At 37.1% G+C, this 22,537-nt stretch overlaps 1 protein-coding gene across 3 annotated transcripts in view; it reads right to left on the bottom strand.

Annotated features, from left to right (window-relative positions):
• The window catches only part of Cdh12 (cadherin 12), a 1,114,520-nt gene that overhangs the window by 40,906 nt on the left and 1,051,077 nt on the right, over positions 1–22,537 (bottom strand). For all 3 annotated transcript variants that reach the window (XM_029469979.2, XM_029469980.2, XM_085831367.1), the window contains one exon: positions 21,201–21,454. In XM_029469979.2, coding sequence (XP_029325839.1) covers positions 21,201–21,454 — 254 coding nt within the window. The remainder of the gene's footprint in view (positions 1–21,200; positions 21,455–22,537) is intronic.

The following is a 22,537-nucleotide window of genomic DNA, read 5'->3' on the forward strand; positions in this document are numbered from 1 at the left end:
TCTACACAAAGAATAAACAGGCTGAGAAAGAAATTAGGGAAACAACACCCTTCTCAACAGTCACAAATAATATAAAATATCTTGGCATGACTCTAACTAAGGAAGTGAAAGATCTGTATAATAAAAACTTCAAGTCTCTGAAGAAAGAAATTATAGAAGATCTCAGAAGATGGAAAGATCTCCCATGCTCATGGATTGGCAGGATCAACATAGCTTAAGTATTCTTGTGTGCTTAATGAGATGTTCCACCAAAGTGACATTTGAATATTTGGCCACAGTTTGGTAATCTGCTTGGGCTTGTTTAGGAGAGGTTCTCTCTCTCTCTCTCTCTCTCTCTCTCTCTCTCTCTCTCAATCTCTCTCTCTCTCTCTCTCTCTCTCTCTCTCTCTCTCTCTCTCTCTCTCTCTCTCTCTCTCTCTCTCTCTCTCTCTCTCCCTCCCTCCCTCTGTGCCCATATCTCTGTCCCTCCCCTGTGCCCATATCTTCAAGTCTTTTCCCCACTTTCTCCTCTATAAGTTTCCGTGTCTCTGGTTTTATGTGAAGTTCCTTGATCCACTTAGACTTGACCTTTGTACAAGGAGATAGGAATGGATCGATTTGCATTCTTCTACATGTTAACAACCAGTTGTGCCAGTACCATTTGTTGAAAATGCTGTCTTTCTTCCACTGGATGTTTTTAGCTCCCTTGTTGAAGATCAAGTGACCGTAGGTGTGTGGGTTCATTTCTGGGTCTTCAATTCTATTCCATTGGTCTATTTGTCTGTCACTATACCAGTACCACGCAGTTTTTATCACAATTGCTCTGTAGTAAAGCTTTAGGTCCGGCATGGTGATTCCACCAGAGGTTCTTTTATCCTTGGGCACTATTCCATAGGAGCTGTCCATATTGTTTTTGTTTTCTTTTCTTTCTTTCTCTCTCTCTCTCTCTCTCTCTCTCTCTCTCTCTCTCTCTCTCTCTCTCTCTCTCTCTCTCTCTCTCTCTCTCCCTCTCCCTCCCTCCCTCCCTCCCTCCCTCTCTCCCTCCCTCCCCTGTCTCTCTCCATCTCTCTCTGTCTCCTTGCTTCTATCAGCTTACTGTTCCAGAAACCATGTGTACCCAGTGACATGATTCACCACAATGATGGTGAAGGTCTCTTATCTATTAAAAATCTTAAGCTCAAATATAGCACTCTATAAGTTCTCTTAATCATGTTGTTTACACCCAGCAATTGAAAAGTAACTAATACTAAGAATTTAAGTTGCTCAATGCTGCATTGTTTAAGAAGATATTTTTCAATAATAGGATTTTAAAAATTGACTTGAGCTTTATTTTCAACTATTTTAATTATATGATATAAAATTCTGATAGTGTACTAGAATGATTGCTTACCTGAAGTGTATAAAGTACATTGTACCTTTTCCATATTTAATAACTATTAGTTATTCATAGTCCTTGTTGCATGATTTGTATTAGCCATGGTAAAAAAGGACCAGCACTTTCTTTTTTTTTTAAATTTTCTTAAGTACCATACTATTATATAAATATTACAATAAGTATTATCTTTCCTAAGTTAGTATTTTTTACATTTCTTTTATAATCATAATATATTATGTCTAGTGATATTTGCCAGACACAGATGATGACATTTAACAGAAATCATGCAACTTAATCCCTAAATACTTAAATATGTGATGTTAGTCCCCCATCCCCCAAAAGAATGAGCTTTGGTCAATACTTGCAATTACAGATATGTCCACTTACACACAGATATATACGTTCCAAAGTGTGTATATGTGTGTGTGAGATTGAGTGTAGGTGTGTAACGTGTGTGCACTTGGGCACTATTCCACAGGAGCTGTCCATATTGTTTTTGTTTTCCTTTCTTTCTTTCTTTCTTTCTTTCTTTCTTTCTTTCTTTCTTTCTTTCTTTCTTTCTTTCTTTCTTTCTTCCTTCCTTCCTTCCTTCCTTCCTTCCTTCCTTCCTTTCTTCCTTTCTTTCTTTCTCTCTTTCTTTCTTTCTCTTTTTTTCTTTCTTCTTTCTTTCTTTTTCGTTTTTTTCTTTTCTTTTTCTTTCTTCTTTCTTTCTTTTTCGTTTTTTTCTTTTCTTTTTCTTTCTTTCTTTTTTTTTTTTTTTTTGACATAGAGTGTATATTGCATTGGCCTAGAAGTTGCCAAATAGACTGGGTGTTCTGGGCAGTGATTCCCAGCTGTACACCTGTTTCTTTCTCCCTTCCTCATTTGACATTAAAATCACTTGCCACCAGACCTGGCTTTTTATCATTTTTGTGAACCTGAATTATTGAGCTTGATAGCAGAGATTTTTGTTTGTAAGCCAAACACTTTACTAGAAAGCTTGCTTCTGCTGCCTTCATCTATATTTCTCTGTCCCCCTTTTAAAGCTTTTGTTTCCATTGAATATTTTCAAATGCTATACAAAAGCCTTGGATATGCATTTTCATTTTAACCCTAAGCTAATTTTTAATAACTATTATAAATTTTATCATGTGGATGTGGTTTGAATTCATACTAATAGAGTTCCAGTAGATTATAACCATTTAACCTATATCCACCTATGTGTTATTACATATTTCACATTGATTTACATTTATTTTATATATTATATCTATACAATTCACAATTACAGCTAAGCTTTATTGTAACATTAAGTCTTAACATTTATTTGTATTAAAGATGAGGTCCATATTTGGTGACTAACAACTGAGCCTCCTTTTCTTATGGATTATTATACACTAGACACCTCCTCTGATCTGCTACTATTGAAAGTAGCTAGAGGGAGTTCTTGGTTTCCTATTTGATTCTCATTAGGAAAGTATTTTTGCCATTGACACAAAATGTCAGCAAGGGGAATAATACCACACATAGGTGGATAAAGAAATATGCTTAGACTGTTCTGTGCTAAACTGCAAGGATTTAGCTGCTGATACTTACAGTAGAAGCCTATAAGAGAAATGTTGTTATTGTAACTTCCACACTGTGGTATTATGAACATTCATGTTATTTCTGCATAGAGAGAATCCAGGTAACCTGAGCCATACCTGCTGGTGGTAGACTTTTGGGTCACAGTAGACACTAGATACCAGTGAATGGAATGGAGTACAGATTTGAGGTAGAACCTATAATCTGTTAGTAGCTTCAAAGATTTTATGTATGACACAATAATAATGATAATAATATTAATAATAGTGTAGTAGAGAAACCCATATGTTTACAGCATCCTCCAGCTCTCTAATTAGATGTAACCTACTCAACTTGAAGGACTACATACCTAGCATCACAAAACTGAATAATTACCTGTAGCTCATAAAGTCCTGAATGTTGCAGAACAACTCTCCATAACTACTATAGTAAGTCAGCATGATCCACAACTAGACTCTAAACACTATACAGATGCGTAAGTATAGTCCTCATATGGCATCACTGAAAATTCTCTTTGCAACAGACTATTACAGAAAATTACTTTCAAAGAAAAGATAGACTTGTAAAGCCCAGCCATTAAAGGACATATCTACAAAACAAGTTTGGCAACGAAAACTCAAAGAACATTATATGAAGAAGAGACAGAAAGACTATTAAGAGCCAGACAATAAGGTGATTTGCATAATATTGTCATAAGCTACACCAGTAAGGTCTTACTAATATGATTTCCTGACCATGAGCTTAACAAGGGAAAAATATTATCTATTCCAAGGCATATGCGGGAGCATTCAGGAGATCTCATCCTTTACACAAAGAGTGATAGACTCCCAAAGAATACTCAGAGTTTCAGAAATCGTGTCCCACAAGGAAAATCATGCCAACTTGTTATCCAATATGACATATTTATCCCTAAAACAAATACAAGCAATTTTGTACAGCTTGAGGATCTTGTGTTTTGGTATATAGATAGATACATAGATAGATAGATCAATTGATCAATCGATAGATGATAGATAGATAGATAGATAGATAGATAGATAGATAGATAGATAATGTTCACAGTTTACTGGATGTCAATTTTCACTTGTATTACTTGGTTAGTTCTAACACTTCTGTCTCTGGATGATGCCAATGGAGCACTATCACAATACTCTAGACTATGGCTGAACTTGACACTTCAGATTGTTTCACCAGGATATTCTCTCTAAACCTACCCAGTGCCCATTGGTATGTACTCACTTATAAGTAGATATTATCTATAAAATACACCATATAAATGTTATACTCAACAGACCCAAACAAGCTAAACAAGAAGGAAAGCCCAGGTAAGGAAGCTGGAATCTCACTTAGAAGTGGGAAGAAAATAGTCATAAGATGCAGATGGTGGGAGGGGATTGGAAGCAGTGAGGATGGGAAGATGAATGGGGGATTCAGTATTAGGAGTGGAGAAGAGGAGTGATGGCAACATGGACAAGAAAAACGAATGGAAATATGCAACTGACAGGGGTGAGGAGGTTGTGGGAGCATCTCAAGGAAGAGACATGGCTAGGATAAGGGAGATGCCCAAGAATCAATGGAAGTGATGTTAGCTGTGACATTGGAGATGTGAAAACTGAAGTACCGCCTCCTGTATCCAGAGAGGACACCCCCCTCAAAAAAAGTAATAGAGGCACCAAAGTGCCCACAAGACTTTCAATCCAAAATATATTCTGTTTACAAGAAATGTAAACACGGGGAATGGATCAGAGATCGAGGGAATTGCTGACCAATAACTGGACCAAACTGCAAACCATCTAATGAGCAAGCAACAGTCCCTGACTATGATTGGTATTCTGTTATGCTAGTAGATCAGAGCATATAGTCTGTCATCTAAGAGGTGCTGCCCAGCAGATGACTCAGACAGATGCAGACACCCACTACCAAATAATGGATGGAGCTTGGGCGTTCTTGGAGGAATTGGAGGAAAGATTATGTGTCACAAAGGGGATAGAAACTTTACAGGAAGACCAACAGAGTCAACTAACCTGGACCCTTGGGGCTCTAAGAGTCTGAGCCACCAAACAAAGACAAGTAATGGCTAGACCTAGGCCTCCCCACCATAGATAGCAAATGTGTGCTTGACCTTCATGTTGGTCCTGAACAACTGGTGCAGGAACTATTCCAGATGCTGTTACTGGTATGTGGGAAATGTTCTACTTTCTGGGCTGCTATGTCTGGACTCAGTGGGAAAGGGAGGACCTAGTCTAGCAGAAGCTTGAAATGCCAATGTGGTGGGGAGGAAGGACTGAGGGAAGGGATGACCAGGAGGGGCACAGTAAGCAGGATGTAATAAAAGAGTTATGCAATGCAATACAGAATGCTATATAAATAAAAGGCTGTAAATAGGTTGCATAAGCCTTGAATTATTATTATTATTAGTTTATATGTTTATATATTTTCCATTTTCTTTGTTCTATATAAATTTTATATTCTTTATGTATTCATCATATATGCATATCACTTATTTTTCAATTGTTTCACAAATTTACCCGAAATTTAGACAATGAGCTGAGGAAAAGAATATCCTCCACTTTAAAGAAGCTGGAGTTCCTTCATCCCCTTAGACTTGACCTTAGTACAGGAGATAAGAATGGATCAATTTGCCTTCTTCTACATGATAACTGCCAGTTGTGCCAGCACCATTTGTCAAAAATGCTGTCTTTTTTTCTACTGGATTGTTTTAGCTCCCTTGTCAAAGATCAATTGACCATAGGTGTGTGGGTTCATTTCTGGGTCTTCAATTCTATTCCATTGGTCTACCTGTCTGTGGCTATACCAGTACCATGCAGTTTTTATCACAATTTCTCTGTAGTACAGCTTTAGGTCAGGCATGGTGGTTCCACCAGAGATTGTTCTATCATTGAGAAGAGTTTTTGCTATCCTAGGTCTTTTGTTATTCCAGATGAATATGTAAATTGCCCTTTCTAACTCAGTGAAGAATTGAGTTGGAATTTTGATGGGGATTGCATTGAATCTGTAGATTGCTTTCAGCAAGATATTCATAGCCAGAAGCTGGAAAGAACCCAGATGTCTCTCAACAGAGGAATGGATACAGAAAATGTGTTACATTTAGACAATGACGTACTACTCAGCAATTAAAAATCAATGAATTTATGAAATTCCTAGGCAAATGGATGGATCTGGAGGGTATCATCCTGAGTGCGGTAACCCAATCATAAAATAACTCACATGATATGCACTCATTGATAAGTGGATTTTATCCCAGAAACTTAGAATACCCAAGATACAACTTGCAAAACACATGAAACTCAAGAAGAAGGAAGAGCAAAGTGTGGACAATTTGCCACTTCTTAGAATTGGGAACAAAACACCCATGGAAGGAGTTACAGAGACAAAGTTTGGAGCTGAGACAAAAGGATGGCCCATCCAGACACTGCCCCACCCAGGGTCCATCCCATAATCAGCCACCAAACGCAGACACCATTGCATATGCCAGCAAGATTTTGCTGAAGGGACCCTGATATAGCTGTCTCTTGTGAGGCTAAGCCAGTGCCTGAAAAACACAGAAGTGAATGTTCACAGTCAGCTATTGGCTGGAACACAGAGCCCCCAATGGAGGAGCTAGAGAAATTGCCCAAGGAGCTGAAGGGGTCTGCAACCCTATAGGTGGAACAACAATATGAACTAACCAGTACCCCCAGAACTCGTGTCTCTAGCTGCATTTTTAGCAGAAGATCGTCTAGTAGGCCATCATTAGGAAGAGAGGCCCCTTGGTCTTGCAAACTTTATATGCCCCAGTACAGGGGAAACACCAGGGCCCAGAAGTGGGAATGGGTGGGTAGGGGAGTGGGGGGGAGGGTTCTAGGGGACTTTGGGGATAGCATTTGAAATGTAAACGAAGTAAATACCTAATAAAAATTGGAGGAAAAAAAAAAGAAGCTGCACTTCAACTACCCCTCACAGACCACTGACATATGAAGTATGAACACATTAATTCAGGCTCTGTTAAAGAGCTTGCTTGCCTCCTCAGTTTACTGGATCTCAATTTTCACTTGTATTACTTGGTAAGTTCTGTCTCTGGATGATGCCAACGGAGCATGATCACTACACTCTACACTATGGCTGTCCTGACTCTACAGATTGCTTCAGAAGGATATTCTTTTTAAACCTACCCATAGCCCATTGGCTCGGCTGATTTTACTTATTCACTCTCATCCAATACTCTAATCCACTGATGACATTTTTCTAGAACTCTTCATATATATTAAAGACTGTAACATACACAATATATATGTTATTTGAAATAAATATTAAATCATCATCTATTCTCTGTCACCCCATCTTCCTTTCTATAAGTTTGTACTATCGACATGGAATTGCTTTACTCTTTAGTAAATTTACAGACTTAAAATTACTTGTGGTTTTGTAACTCATTTTCATGGTGTAGCTTATGTGATGAGTTTCCTGCTTGTTTTTTACTGATAAATGATTATTATAATGTTACACAATATCATAAATCTTTATATATTTATCCTACATATACCACATATATGAATTATTGTAATGTCACTGTTAATTCTAATCCTTTGAAAGATTCCAGAAAGTAAAACCGAACATAAATAGGGCACAAATGAACTGTATGATAGATTACTAGAACAAAAGAACTCCCCTTTAGTAAGTCAATTAATCACTTACTAGATTTTTTTTCCTATGAGGGCTGCACTGAAGAGTGGTAGTGACAGAAGTTGCTGGAACAAGGTCACTGGAAGTAGACCTTTGGGGGTATGTCTTGCTCTTACTCCTTCCTATGTGCACTTTGCTTCCGGTACAGTCAGGTGACAATGTTCTGCTGTGTTATGATTTTGTTGCCAACACTGTTCCAAGTTCATGGGACCAAACAAGCATTGTCATAACTTTCTAATACCATGAAGCAGATATATATTGACCCCCTTGAGTAGTTTCTGTTGTGTATTCGGTCACAGCAATAGCAAATGAGCTATTACAGTCTTATAATTATACATACCAGAATACTATCCAGCTATTAAAAACAAGGGCATCATAATTTTTGCAGAGAAATGGATGGAATTAGAAAGTATCATCCTGAGTGAGGAAACTGAGCCCAAAATGGCATGCATAATATTCACTGATAAATGGATATTAGTCAAAATGTACAGAATACCTAGGATATAACATACAGACATTAAGAGGTGTAACAAGCAGAAATGCCCAAGTGCTAAGGCTTTAATCCCACTTAGAAGAGGAAGGGGAATAATAAAGAGAGGCAGAGGGAAGAAATTACCTGAGTGAGAGATGAGAGGTGGAGAAGAAAAGGGGAAAAGAATAAGATATAGGTAGGAGGAAACAGGTGAGAAGTCCAGTGAGCCAAGGGAATGAATGGAAATATGCAGCCTCAGGTAGTGGGAGGTAGTGGGACACTCTAGAAAGTATCAGAGACCTGAGAGATGTGACATTCTCAGGACCCATGGGGGTCACCTTAGCCAAAATGCCCAAAATTGGAAAAAGGGAACTCTACGAGTCAACCTCCAGTATATACACAAGGTCTGTAGAGGAGGGGCAGTGTTACTAACCCACAGTCAAAATTCCTGACCCAGAAATTGTTCCTGTCTAAAAGAACTTCAGAGACAAAAATGAAGAAGATACTTAGAAAAGGAAGTACAATGACTGGCCCAACTTGGGAAACTTCTCATGTTGGGAAGCATGAGACCCAGAATGCTTGGGTCTCTAGTTTTGGGAGCACTATTACTGATGCTATGGTGTGCTTACAGATGGGAGCCTGGCTGGGCTGTCCTCAGAGAGGCCCTGCCAGCAGGTGACTGAGAGAGAAGCAGTTACTTACACCAAAACATTGGCCTGAAGTCAAGGACCCCCATGGCTGAATTAGAGAAAGAATTGAGGAAGCTGAAAGGCAGAACAATCTCATAGGAAGAGGAACACTCTCAACTAACCCAGACCCCCAGGAGCTCCCAGAAACTGAGTCATCAACCAGGAGTATACAGGGGCAGCAACAAGGCCCAAGGCACATATATAGCAGAGGTCTTCCTGGTCTGGCCTCAGTGGAAGAAGAGCCTCAAGAGACATGAGGCTCCAGAGAAAGGGGAGGTTGGTGGGGTGGTAGTAGCAATCTCGCTGAGGCCAGGGGAAGAGGAATGGAATAAGGAACTGTGGGAAAAGGGACCGAGGAGGTGAGGGCAAGGAATGGAATATAAATAAATAAAATGATAATTATAAATTCCTCATCTCCTCAATACCCTGAGTCTTGTGAAGGTAAAGGTAAATAAAATCATTTGATATCAAAGACTTGGTTTATCATCAGCTGGTCCAGCTTTTATCTGGTTGTGGGAGTGGTTTGACATGAATCTTAGCATAATAACCTCAAAAGTACAACACCTAGACATGAAGTCATTAAATTCAGTAACAGGACAATATGAAATTGTATTTTGTACAAAATGTTTGGGTATCTAGTAGTTTTTTATTTAATTAGTTAGTTATTATTGTTATTATTATTTTATTTATTCACTTTACATCTCACTCACTGCCCCATTCCCGGTCATCCCTATCCCCTTCTCCTCTGAGTGAGTGGAGCCCTCTCCATAGTTTTAATCTTCAACAAAATTACATTCATACGTATGCTTCATGAAGCCTTTGAATCTTGCTAAAAACAATTAGCTTACCTGAATCTTTTAAAACGTTAAAATAAATGTTTAAAAGTTAGAGCATAATTTTACTGTTACTCAACTTAACCAGTTTGTTATTTTTAGTTAAATTAATATTTTTTCAGGTGTAGTTATGTTTCTGCAGAGGTTACATCATATAAATATGTATAGGGAATTCACACACTTACAGGTATATAATAAACTTCAAAGAAAAACAATTATAAAATAGCTCCATTGTTTAATTTTATTATTTTATTGACATTATAGTCATTTATTTAGTAATCTGCTGAAAATTCTGTGGTTAGAAAAGATATTTAATGCAACTAAAATTTCAGATAAGGACTCTGTGATTGTTTGAACAAAAATGTCTTCCGTAGACTCAGACATTTGATAATTCATCCCCAGTTGGAGGTACTATTTGCTGAGGTTTGGGACATGTGGACTTGCTGGAGAAGTTATGACAGTGGAGGTAGGTTTTAATGGCACATAATCTAGGTCTACTTGTTCTCTTTCTGATTCTAATTTTTTATTGAGGATATGAGTTCTCAGTTTCCTGTTTCTCTTGCCATGCCTGCCTGTCATGATGGAATATTTTTCATCTGGAAACATAAGCCAAAATAAACTCTGCTTTCCCCAAAATTGACTTTGATCATGTGTTTTATCACACCAACAGAAAAGTAATACAAACTCCAAACAAATTTAAGTAGCAGAGAAATTATAGGTACAACTTTGGAATCTGGAAATGTTTGCTCAAAAATATTCATAGCTTTGATTAAACCATAAGTTGATATTTTTATTGTATATTTTATTTATTTACATTTCAAATGTTATCCTCCTTACCGATGTCCCCCAGAAACCCCGTATCCCATCCCCACTACTCCTGCTTCTATTAGTGTGTGCTCCCATCCACCCACCCCCACCTGCCTCCCTGCACTTGAATTCCTCTAAATGGGGACATCGAGCATTCACAGGACCAAGGGTCTCTTCTTCCATTATTTCCCAACAAGGCCATCCTCTGCTACACATACTGCTGAAGCCATGGGTCCCTCCATGTATAATCCTTGGTTGGTGGTTTAGACCCTGAGAGCTCTGGTTGGTTGATATTGTTGCTCTTCCTATGTGGTTGCAAACCCCTTCAGCTCCTTCAGTCCTTTCTCTAATTCTTCCATTGGCAACCCATGATCAGTTCAACAGTTGGCTGCAAGAATCCACCTCTGTGTATGTTCGACTCTGGCAGAGCCTCAGGAAACAGCTATATCAGGCTCCTGTCAGCATACACTTCTTGGCATCCACAACAGTGTCTGCATTTGATGACTGTATATGGGATGGATCACCAAGAGGGGCAGTCTCTAGATGGCCTTTCCTTCCATCTCTTCTCTTCATGTTTGGTTTACTTATTTGCTCCCTGAGTATTTTGTTACCCCTTCTAAGGACAGAAGCACCCACACTTTGGTCTTCCTTTTTCTTGAGTGTCATGTGGTCTATGAATTGTACCTTGAGTATTCAGTGTTTTGGGGCTAATATCCGCTTATCCGTGAGTGCATACCATGTGTACTCTTTTGTGATTGGGTTACCTCACTCAGGAAAATATTTTCTAGTTTCATCCATTTGCCTAAGAATTTCATAAATTCATTGTTTTTAATGGCTGAGTAGTACTGCATTGTGTAAATGTACCACATTTTCTGTATGCATTCCTCTGTTGAGGGACATCTGGGTTCTTTCCAGCTTCTGGCTCTTATAAATAAGGCTGCTATGAACATAGTGGAGCATGTGTCCTTGTCATATGTTGCAGCGTCCTTTAGTTTTATATGACTGGGATTGGCATAGGTGGTCCTTGGGTAATACTATGTCCAATTTTCTGAGGAACTGCCAGTCTGATTTCTAGAGTGGTTAATATCTTAAAACATAGCTAATCACCCTTTAAACTAAGAATAGGTGGAATTTTTAAGGCAATCTGAGAATTGGGCTCTATCATAACTGGTATAAATTAGATATTTTGAAGTAATTTTATATCTATATTCAATAATCTCCACTATAATTAAATTCTTGGTTATTTACTTGATATAAGGCCTAGCCTATGATTTATATTTGTGTTGAAACCTAGCCTTGTGAGTTTCAGGGACAATATCTGCCCACCTTCATCTTCAACGTTCAGTCCTAGACTGCCACAAACTCTATATCTCAGCCTAGTTAGCAGGATGCATAAGACACTGGTTTTCCACACATACTCATACCCCAAGCAAAAGATCTGATTGCACAGTGTGTTTACCATTCAAAGTACAAATGATTACCAGCCGCATTCACATGCTCTTTTCCTCTGATCTGAAATCACCCCTGTTCTTCCACTTTCAGCAACAGCACTGAGGATGTGAATATCAAAAGACCTACCAGCTCCTCATGCCTGATCTGAAATTAACAGCACTTCAGCAATAACAAAATAAACCACACCTCCATTCCAGGTAGGCAGCCTAGAATCTCATTCATGCCAGCCACATGAATGGTTTGATATTTGTGTGGTTTATGCAACATTATCACAGCAATGTCATTGGGTCAATGTTTATTTTCTTTAAAACATGTTTTTATATTTTCTTCTGCTACTCCTTTATTTCAGTAAAGGGATCGCTGTGCTTCATAGCTGCCATAAATGCAGCTAATGGAAAGTAAATGCCATCAGCACATTTGCAAGTAGACTTCATGCAAAAACTGACTCAGAACAAGAATTCCCTGGGGGGGTCTTAAACACTAAGAATAGTATCCAGTGACAAGTCAAAGTGAGCAAACCACCCCAGGGATTAGCAGTTTCAGCTAGTTCTGCGGTTTCTATATTACACATTGTCCTAATGGTTTACTTTTCCTTGAGTGCCTTTGAGCTACTGGATACCCAACTGTACCTCCCTCTTTTTACCATGATCGCCAATGTATCCACACTAGTTCTGTCTTCCCTTTAAAGTTTTAGGATTGTGTCTTTCAGTTTATTTTCTGCACCCTCCCAAATGACTTACGAATACATAATATATGTTTTAGTGGATTCAATTTAAGCTACTGTTAAATGCAAGTGGTCATCTTTATTCATAATTAATGAAATAATCCAGGAATAATAGTTTCTATCACAGAAACCAAGATATACTTCTCTTAGTGTAAACATTAAAAATTCATCCTTAAGAGTCCAGTTTTCTGTATTATGTTCTATGAAGTTTTTTACATACTATGTTTTATTATCTAAGAGATAGAAAATAATCTTTTGCCTGCTGCATTAAAATACTGATGATTCAAATATATACTAGAAAAAGTCATAAGACAAATTGATATATTTTAAGATAATATATACTTTCTGAATACTATTTACATTACTTCTTTCTTACAGTGTTTATAATATGAAAGTTATGTGATGAATACCTCCTAAAGCCAACAAATTGTCTACTAGGGCTTACTCTACAAAAAGAACAATAGACAACCAAGAAATGCTAAGAGCAGGAGAAGTTCTCTAGGGAAGAAGAAATCAATTAGTTATTTAATACTAAGTGATCAGCTCTGAAAGCATAAACATGAATACAATTATAAAGACTGGGCCAATTGTATTCATATATTTAGGAATGTGTGTGTGTGTGCATGTGAAAACAGTGACTGCAAAATGAGGCCATGAATTTAAAAGAAAGCAGGAAGAAGTATATGAGAAGGTTTCAAGTCAGGAAAGAGAATGGCAAAATGATATAATCATATTATGATCTCCAAAATAAATACAAAACTAAAGGTATAAAGGTATATGGGTGCCAGGCACAGTATTGCTGACTTTAATTTCAGCAGCAACACATGTAAGACAGAGGAATGAGAATCTCTTTGAATTAAGCATCAGCCTAGTCTACATGATGAATCCAGAATGTCCAATACTATGTAGTATAAGCCTGTTTAAAGAATTTTTAAAAAGAAATATGTTTGTGCATATATATATATATATATATATATATGTGTGTGTAATGTGCTAATGATTCATCTAAATTACAATGGTAGCTTTCTCTGGAGTAATTTCTAGGGATGATTTATTTACACGAAACAGAATTGAAATACTGAAATCTTGGTAGTTTCCTACACACCTTTTTCTCTCTTTGAAACCACTATTAGGTGGAGAGAAGACTCAGTGGTTAAGTGCATTTGCTGCCAACACACAGGACACTGGGTCAGTCTCAACAGATATATAGTGCTCACAGCCACTCATAAATTCTGTTCCAGGATCAGCTGCCTGCTTCTGGACTCCTCAGGTAGTAGACACAAACATTGTAAACATGTATACTTGTTGTCAAACTACTCAAATACATCAAAAAATATATGAATCAAAATAAATAAAAAAACAAAACTAAAAAAAATCAATTTTCTTCATGTAGACACAGCAGATATTATGCTATTTTACTAGTTAGATGAATTGTTAACTCAAATTGCCACATTCATTCGATGAAGTCTGTTGACTTCTCATGAAGAGTTATGTCATATTTGAGATGTGCATATGCTACCAGAAGCAATGTATAGATATATCTCCCCTTGCATAGCATATACACTCATAGAAAAAGAGTGCAATAAGTAATTAATATACATAGTTTTTAGAATTGCAATATGTATGTTTTATATAATATTGTATATCAGGTTGTCTCTTTCACCTTCACAAAAATCTCACATTAATATGTGAAAAACTATCATTTTACTAGTATTTTTCCCAATTGAATAGGACAATTATTAATTACATAACAAACTTTTATATGGCATTCAGTAAGCTAGTCCTCTTCTTCTATTCCAAAATCATGTGTGTCTTCTGAGCTTAGATTTTTACATTTGTGCTTAAATGTCTAGTTTATTGAATATAGTATTCAAAAGTAGTAGGTGTACTTAAGTCTCACAAGGTATTAATTTATTAATTTAAATAACAAATCAAACATTCGCACCACAAATCAGAGTTGGGAAACTGTGTTTTCTTAAGTTGTGAATCTAAATTTCTTCTCTGAATTCTAAACACTTACTTGCTAGCAGGTGGCCTGGTGAGAGATAAATGTATCACAAAGATCAAAGATCCATCAATGGAGTCACCCACTAGAATTCATAGATCAATGAAGGATAAGGGCTTAGAGAAGGACTAAATAAAACAGATCATGGGTGCAAGCCTTTTGTTGCTATTTGTTGTTCATGGTTCTTTTCTGTCTCCTTGTTCTGCTTCTCAGATGCCATGGGGTGAGCAGCTCTACCTCTAAATCTCTTTAACATGAAGTTGCCCCAGCAGTGAAATATTAGAGGCAATTGGTTGAACGCACTGAACCTGCTCTGAAAATCCATTCTCCCTGCATTTGATATGCTCAGGTATGTAGTCACAGTGACAGAATGTCAGCAGCACAACACACAAAGACAAAGGCTAACTAAGAGAAAGGAGCCATAAGGGAGCTACACTGATAGTAAAGAGGTCACAGGTGTTCTACATGCTCAACATTAAACCTAAGTGAACCTTTCTATGGATCCATTGATAAAGTGATTCCATTTTTGGTCATTGATTTGACCAGAAATTATAATGGTGGCAATGGTGGTAAAATTTACAATAATACCCCAAAATGAAAATAAGAATAACCTTGAATTTTTGCTAAATGCCATGAAAAGACAGGAAACTAAAACACATATAAAGAGAATTTGTCAACATAATATAATTTTCCATTCTAAAGTTTCAAGAACATATCTTTTCACTATTATTCAGACATGAGCAAGCATATTTTTATGTGATAAATGAATCAGGGCTCATGTTTCTTAACTGACAGAAGTCAAATTCCTTATTTATCCAAAGGAAATGGAAGTAAGACAAGTTTCCTGTCATTCATGAACAAGTCTGTTTTTTGACAACTCCTCACAGGGATCAATTAAGCTCCATCTGTGTCTGTTGTTTTGTGGAAATAAGCGTATCTCATGAGAAATAAACCAGAGAATACCTCTTTAATTACCTAACAGTAACTATCAGATGATAGTGTCTTTAACAAAACTAAAGACAGAGGAGGATGTTTCTCTAAAATATGGATTTTTATTGTTCTCTAATGCAGGCATGATTTTGTGTTTTATTAATTTACTTTTTATTTAAAAGTTTGTCCCTTTACCTCACTATAATACTCACTTACAGAATTCCAATATTTCTTATATTAAAGTATTGATTGGAGTTCTATTGTTGTTAATCTGTAAATCTCTTCATGCCTTGACACTGTAAATACTGTATTTGAGCAATGCATTAAACATTTTTCTGTGTACTATAAATATGCTGGTGGGCAGAAATGTTCATTTACTTAATTGTCCACTGCTTCTAACTATATGTGGCTACCTTTTCAATTTTTACAAAGATTTAACGTTTATGCAATGACCATTTAGTTCTACAAAGGCTGATATAAATCTCTTCAACAGATGTTATTTACAGTCAATAGCATGAGGAGAAATAATATGGGTTTTAGGAACATGACTGAAAACTTACAACACATTACTATCAAAAACCATCAATACATAGTAGCATTGTGAACCTCTTACCAATTACTGTGTGTCTATGGATAGTTTTCTAAAGGTGAGATGATTTTTATAGGTTAACAAATATAAAAATATTTGCTCCCAATGAAGAATGTGGAGAGCAGGTTTAATGACATATTGAGTTCCCAGTGGTTGTTTCTGTTCCCTTAGTGAAGTCAGATGTACATCTTTTGAGTCCACTCTTGAACTTGAAACAGGATTTACAGAGGGAAAGATTGCAATTGAGTGTGTGTAATCTTTTAAAGTTCATATAAGGAATGGAAAGGTGGCTTAGTTCATAAGTATGCTTGCTTCACAAGAAGACGAGTATGAGTTCAGAACCCAGCATTCATATAAAACATGTAAAATGAACAATGAAAACAGGTATGATACATTCATGCCCATTACACAAGCACACTGTAGAGTTAAGTGAAAGAATCATCATTTGAGCATGCTGTCCTCCAGACCACATTGAGTTTCATGGATAAGTTACATCTAAAGAAAATAAGATAGATAGTAATAGATAGATACTTGGGCATTTTCTCTTGCATCTCCATGTTTACAGAAACCTTTGAACATATATAAATGCACACACACACACACACACACACACACACACAGCATACATTCATTTCACTTCTGTTCTCTCTCTCTCTCTCTCTCTCTCTCTCTCTCTCTCTCTCTCTCTCTCTCACACACACACACACACACATCCATCCATATGTCAAAATATTAACCTAAATATGAAATTAGGATATGAGGCTTTGGAGTACAGGTAAATTAAAGAATCTTGGTGACATCCTTAGGAAAGAGCTTATTGTCCTAAAATATTTATTTAATATGTATGTGTATATACTTGAGCATTTTTTCTTTCTTTTTTCTTTTTGCACACCATGATCATACAGTGTCTGTGAAGCCCACAGAACATCCTGAAACCTCCAGAGGTAGAGCTATAGGTCGTTGTGAGCTACCAGTTTTGTGCTAGGGATACACACCCAGTTCTTTGGTAGAGAAGTCTCTGCTCTGGACTGCTATGGGATCTCTCTAGCCTGATAGTTGACTTGTGAAAGGAGTTTGAGTGAGTTGTCCTTTCTTCCTCTCATGAACATAAAAAGGCCATCTGGCCAAGGAAGATGGGGATGAGACTGAACCTTGAAAGATGAGGATATTACTAAGACACTGCATCTATTATCCATTTAGTGACAGACTAAAACGTTTCCTGACTGAGGCATGCAAATGGGTTTGGCTCCAAAGGCTTTGGAGCTCTGTCATAGCAAACTGAGATGGCCAGGATGGTAACTGGTACCAAGTAGCAGATACCTTTGTAACAAACTATAAGATATCCATCAGGTGGAAGGATTTTGAATTTTTATATAGGCATTTAGGGAGATTCTGGTAAGTAATCAAGTGTAAGAGAGAAACTGGATAATTTTAGAAAAGTTCTTCTTTGAGAGTTCCAATGACCTTGATTAGAACCTTGGAAGAACACAAATAATAAAGGCAATCTGATGAGATATTAGAGAGAAATGAGAGTCATATTGTTGAAGAGACCATGAATGTGAAGGAGGGTGGGGAGAAGTACATGTGAAGGGTTACAGGAACACAGAGAAATGACAAACTTAAGCACAATTTCAATGAAATAATACAGAGAGTATACTTCTATTAGACAAAATGCTTTCAAATACTAAGCCATGGGTGACAGAAGATGACAAAGAAAGATGAAGAAGAACAGAAGGAGGAGGAGAGGGAGGAGGAAGAAGAGGAAAAGAAAGAGGAGAAAGGAGAGGGGAAGGAGGGGAAAAGGGTAGTTTTCAGGTTATAATGTTCTACAAAACAATATAACTCTGGAGAGATAAAACTATGTTTATCTGACATTCAACAAGAATAACATTTTATGAATTAGATTGGTATTCTAGACTTACAGAAAGAAGTTAAAGTGGATAAATTAATTGAAGATGGGATTGTTAAGCAAAAGTATATCAGAATACTAAAATGTGAAGTACATTAGTCTTTGTATATTACAAAAAGGAAAAAATATGACAAAAATGAATGTTCACAAAATATATTAGGATTATTCTTTCAAATACACATTAATAATTGTTTGACAAAGAACAAAAGATTTCATCCATCGTGACAATTGGAGACAGCAATAGAAATGTTACAGAAGACCCACTGGCTGATGGATTAAAGAAAACAGAGAAAGGCGAAAATTGCAGGAACAATATTAGACTTCTTAAAAACTGCAAAATCACTGAAGTAATTACTCATGAGTCAGCATCATGGGGCATGAGAAGCACGTTTTTCTTGTGAAATAGTGGCAGTATATGCCAAAACCAAAGCTAATACAAGTGGGTAGAGGTAGTCAATATTCTACAGATTTTACCTATTTGGATAGGTGTGACTGAGTAAGAACTCCACAGTGTGGACACTGGATTTACAGTTATATGAATTGTGTATCATTGTAATGGATCTAGAAGACTCCACACTCAGTGAATCTGTAAGATGAAGCCCTGACCTAGAGAAAAATCATTATTTTTTTGCTCTTTTTTTTTCTATTTTTTTATTACATCTTTTCCTCAATTACATTTCCAATGCTATCCCAAAAGTCCCCCATACCCTCCCCCCTATTTCCCTACCCACCTTTTCCCATTTTTTTGGCCCTGGCGATCCCCTGTACTGGGGCATATAAAGTTTGCATGTCCAATGGGCCTCTCTTTCCAGTGATGGCCGACTAGGCCATCTTTTGATACATATGCAGCTAGAGTCAAGAGCTCCAGGGTACTGGTTAGTTCATAATGTTGTTCCACCCATAGGGTTGCGGATCCCTTCAGCTCCTTGGGTACATTCTCTAGCTCCTCCATTGGGGGCCCATTGATCCATTCACTAGCTGACTGTGAGCATCCACTTCTGTGTTTGCCAGGCCCTGGCATAGTCTCACAAGGGACAGCTATATCTGGGTCCTTTCAGCAAAATCTTGCTAGTGAATGCAATGGTGTCAGCGTTTGGATGCTGATCATGGGATGGATCTCTGGATATGGCAGTCTCTAGATGGTCCATTCTTTCGTCACAGCTCCAAACTTAGTCCCTGTAACTCCTTCCATGGGTGTTTTGTTCCCAATTCTAAGGAGGGGCATAGTGTCCACACTTCAGTCTTCATTCTTCTTGAGTATCATGTGTTTGGCAAACTGCATCTTATATTTTGGGTATCCTAAGTTTTGGGCTAATATCCACTTATCAGTGAGTACATATTGTGTGAGTTCCTTTGTGATTGTGTTACCTCACTCAGGATGATGCCCACCAGGTCCATCCATTTGCCTACGAATTTCATAAATTCATTCTTTTTAATAGCTGAGTAGTACTCCATTGTGTAAATGTACCACATTTTCTGTAAACATTCCTCTGTTGAGGGGCATCTGGGTTCTTTCCAGCTTCTGGCTATTATAAATAAGGCTGCTATGAACATAGTGGAGCATGTGTCCTTCTTACTGGTTGGGACATCTTCTGGATATATGCCCAGGAGAGGTATTGCTGGATCCTCAGGTAGTACTATGTCCAATTTAGAAAAATCATTTTTAATAAAGCTTCAACTTGAGTGGAGTCGCCCTGCTATCATTTAGAACTGTATAGACACCACAGTTCTTTCTTTCTCTCTTTTTTATATGGAAAGTTAAAATCTGGTCTATCACTGACATGCCACATATTTTAAAAATCACATAACTAATTTAGTTTCAAAGAATCATTACTACAAAATAACTTTGCTACAATGGATCTGACAAGGAAACTCCTGTGTCTTTGGTAGAGGCTATTGAGGGGAGACACTAAATGTTAAACTCTTGTGTTAGCAATGGAATCATTTAAGCCTTTGAGCGCTGTTTGATTGAGGTAACTTTATTTGATATGTGAAAAGGCAAAGAAAGTCAGTTCTAGAATATAATGTTAAGTGTGGGATACCTGTGTCTACTTCCATAACAGAATCGTGAATTGAAATTCCCCAGTCCAAATGAAGATTTGCATCTTCTGAGAGCTATTATTTGATGCTAAAGTATCCCTCATAATATGATTTATGCCTGTGCAATATTAACCATGAAGAACTCTAATTTCTTTCCTTGTATAGATTCCAGCAGAAAAAAGTAACAATGTGCATAAGAATAAAGTATTTTATCAGAAGCAAGTTCTACGAGCCCTTGGATCTTAAACGTTGCAGTATCCAGTACTGTGAAAAATAAAGGTATTTTAAATCCTCAGGGGGTACATTTTCAGAGAAAGCTAAAACTAAACATGCAACTTTGGGGAATGGATTCAGATGACTAAAAGAAGAAAAACATACAGACTCCTGGTCCTATTTCTGAAATCATATGCAATCATTGGGCAAAGACTACCATTAAATTGGTTTTCATATGAAAAACAATTTTAACAGTTATGTCTATTTTCCTCTATGTTAGCATAGTCACTTTGCTTTAGAACTCCCGCTTTAGATGCATAGATTTATTTCAGCAGTAAATTACTTGTTTATTGAGTACAAGGGCCTAGTTTCAATTCTCAACATTGCAAGGTAGAAAAAAAAATTAAGCTCGTATTCTTAAATTGGTCACTCACACTTGCTACTATGCAACCATTCACACACCATAACAAACACAGTATATTATGCTATTACAGTGGATCAATAGGTTCCAATATGTGAATCTTACAACTGCCTCATTTTCAAATCAACATGGGATAGCAGGGCTTAGATTTTTAAAGTGCAAAATATGTCAAACTAGTTCATGTATTGTGGTAGTACCTTGCTATCACTACTCTTTGGCATCATCCTTTGAAGTTATTTTTCTCAGTCCATTTTACAAATGAAAAAACAAATGAATCGTTAATTTGAGGGACATGCCCACCATTGCAACATTGTAACCAGTATTGTAAGGAATTACATTGGTTGTTTGTATTGAATTTCTATGACAATACTTTACAGTCACACTAATAAGAAGTCATTAAATTTTGTGGCACATGATCTACTACTGTTCCTTGGCAGCACCTTTAATATGAGTTTGCTATTTCCTGTTGACCTCATTTAGTTTGTCTAAGGAGCATTTAAAAAATGTTATTCATACCTAACAGCACTACTGCCCACATCAAGGTCTTGTGCTGTGACTGCTCCGATGATGGTCCCCACAGGAGTGTCTTCATAAACCTCCATGGTGTACAGTGGTTTGCTGAACACTGGTGGCTCGTCCACATCCAGCACGCTGATTTTTACTGTAGCAGTATCCTTAAATGGCCCAGCAGAGTGAAAGCGGTGGTCAAGGTGAAGGTTGGAGGCCTCTACTTTAAAAGTATATGCCTTCTTGGTTTCAAAGTCTAAAGGCTGTAATAAGGACAAAATGAAAAATTATATTTATATAGATCTGGGCAGAAAATGGTGAACATTGCTTCTAAGCAATCTGCCAGCTGCTTCCAATTAATTACACGTTTCAGATTCTCTTCTAAGAATACAGAGTAGAGAAAATGAAAGTAAATATTTAAGAACATTAAAGATAAACGGGATGTAGAAGAAACCTGCAATGTTAATTATATTAATACACAGAACTGACAAAATCTACATCTACACATCAAAGTAGACAGGGCTACTCATGTCCTACTAGGCAATGTGCAGTGAGGAAGACATTTTGTTTTTATCCAATACTGACATCTACTGGACAGAAGTAAAGATGGAAAGAATAGAGTAACAGAGAAATTGTTTGATTATTTAGATTTAAGGATCACATACAATGTTAGACATTCCCTTTTCTTATTTTTTCCCCTATTACCATTTTTTTTCTTAAAAGTCCTGAATGCTCAGGTATTTTTATCTAGAAAGAGTGAGTAAAAGTCAGTAGATTGGGTAATTACAGTTGTTTGCATTCCAAGAATAATGTGAAAAAAATTAGTGCATGCTGCAGTACATTGTCAGAAAACAGCAGAAGGAATTATGACCTCAAACATATTGCTAAGTTACAGAAGACATTGGAAGTAACAGTGGAAGTTAATTTGTCCATATGCACTGATGCTCTGTGTAGATATATTTTCCTACATCTAAATATCAGTTCTTTCATCTCCATATCTATTGGCTAAGATCACTGTAGCAATGAGATACTTTGTTTGGAGGAATGAGTTGAGTTGACCGCGGCTCACGTTATGTGGCTTAAGCTGGCCCTGAATTGACAATCCTCCTGTCTCAGCTCCTTATTGCTGTGATGGCCAGTGGGGTGGATCACACTCAGCATTGTGGGGGAAGCTGCTTTGTTTGGTAACACAGTAACCATCCCAGAGCGTGGATGGCTGCCGCTTGAGGATCTAGACTTTCAGAGCAGTATAATATATAATAGTATAATCCAAGTGAGCCAATGAAGAAAGAAGAAAATGATGCATTTATGATAAGACTTAGCATGGATTAATAAGCACAAGGAAA

This window comes from Mus caroli, unplaced genomic scaffold, assembly GCF_978045245.1.
Source record: "Mus caroli unplaced genomic scaffold, Mus_caroli_1 scaffold_16, whole genome shotgun sequence".
Lineage (NCBI taxonomy): Eukaryota > Metazoa > Chordata > Mammalia > Rodentia > Muridae > Mus > Mus caroli.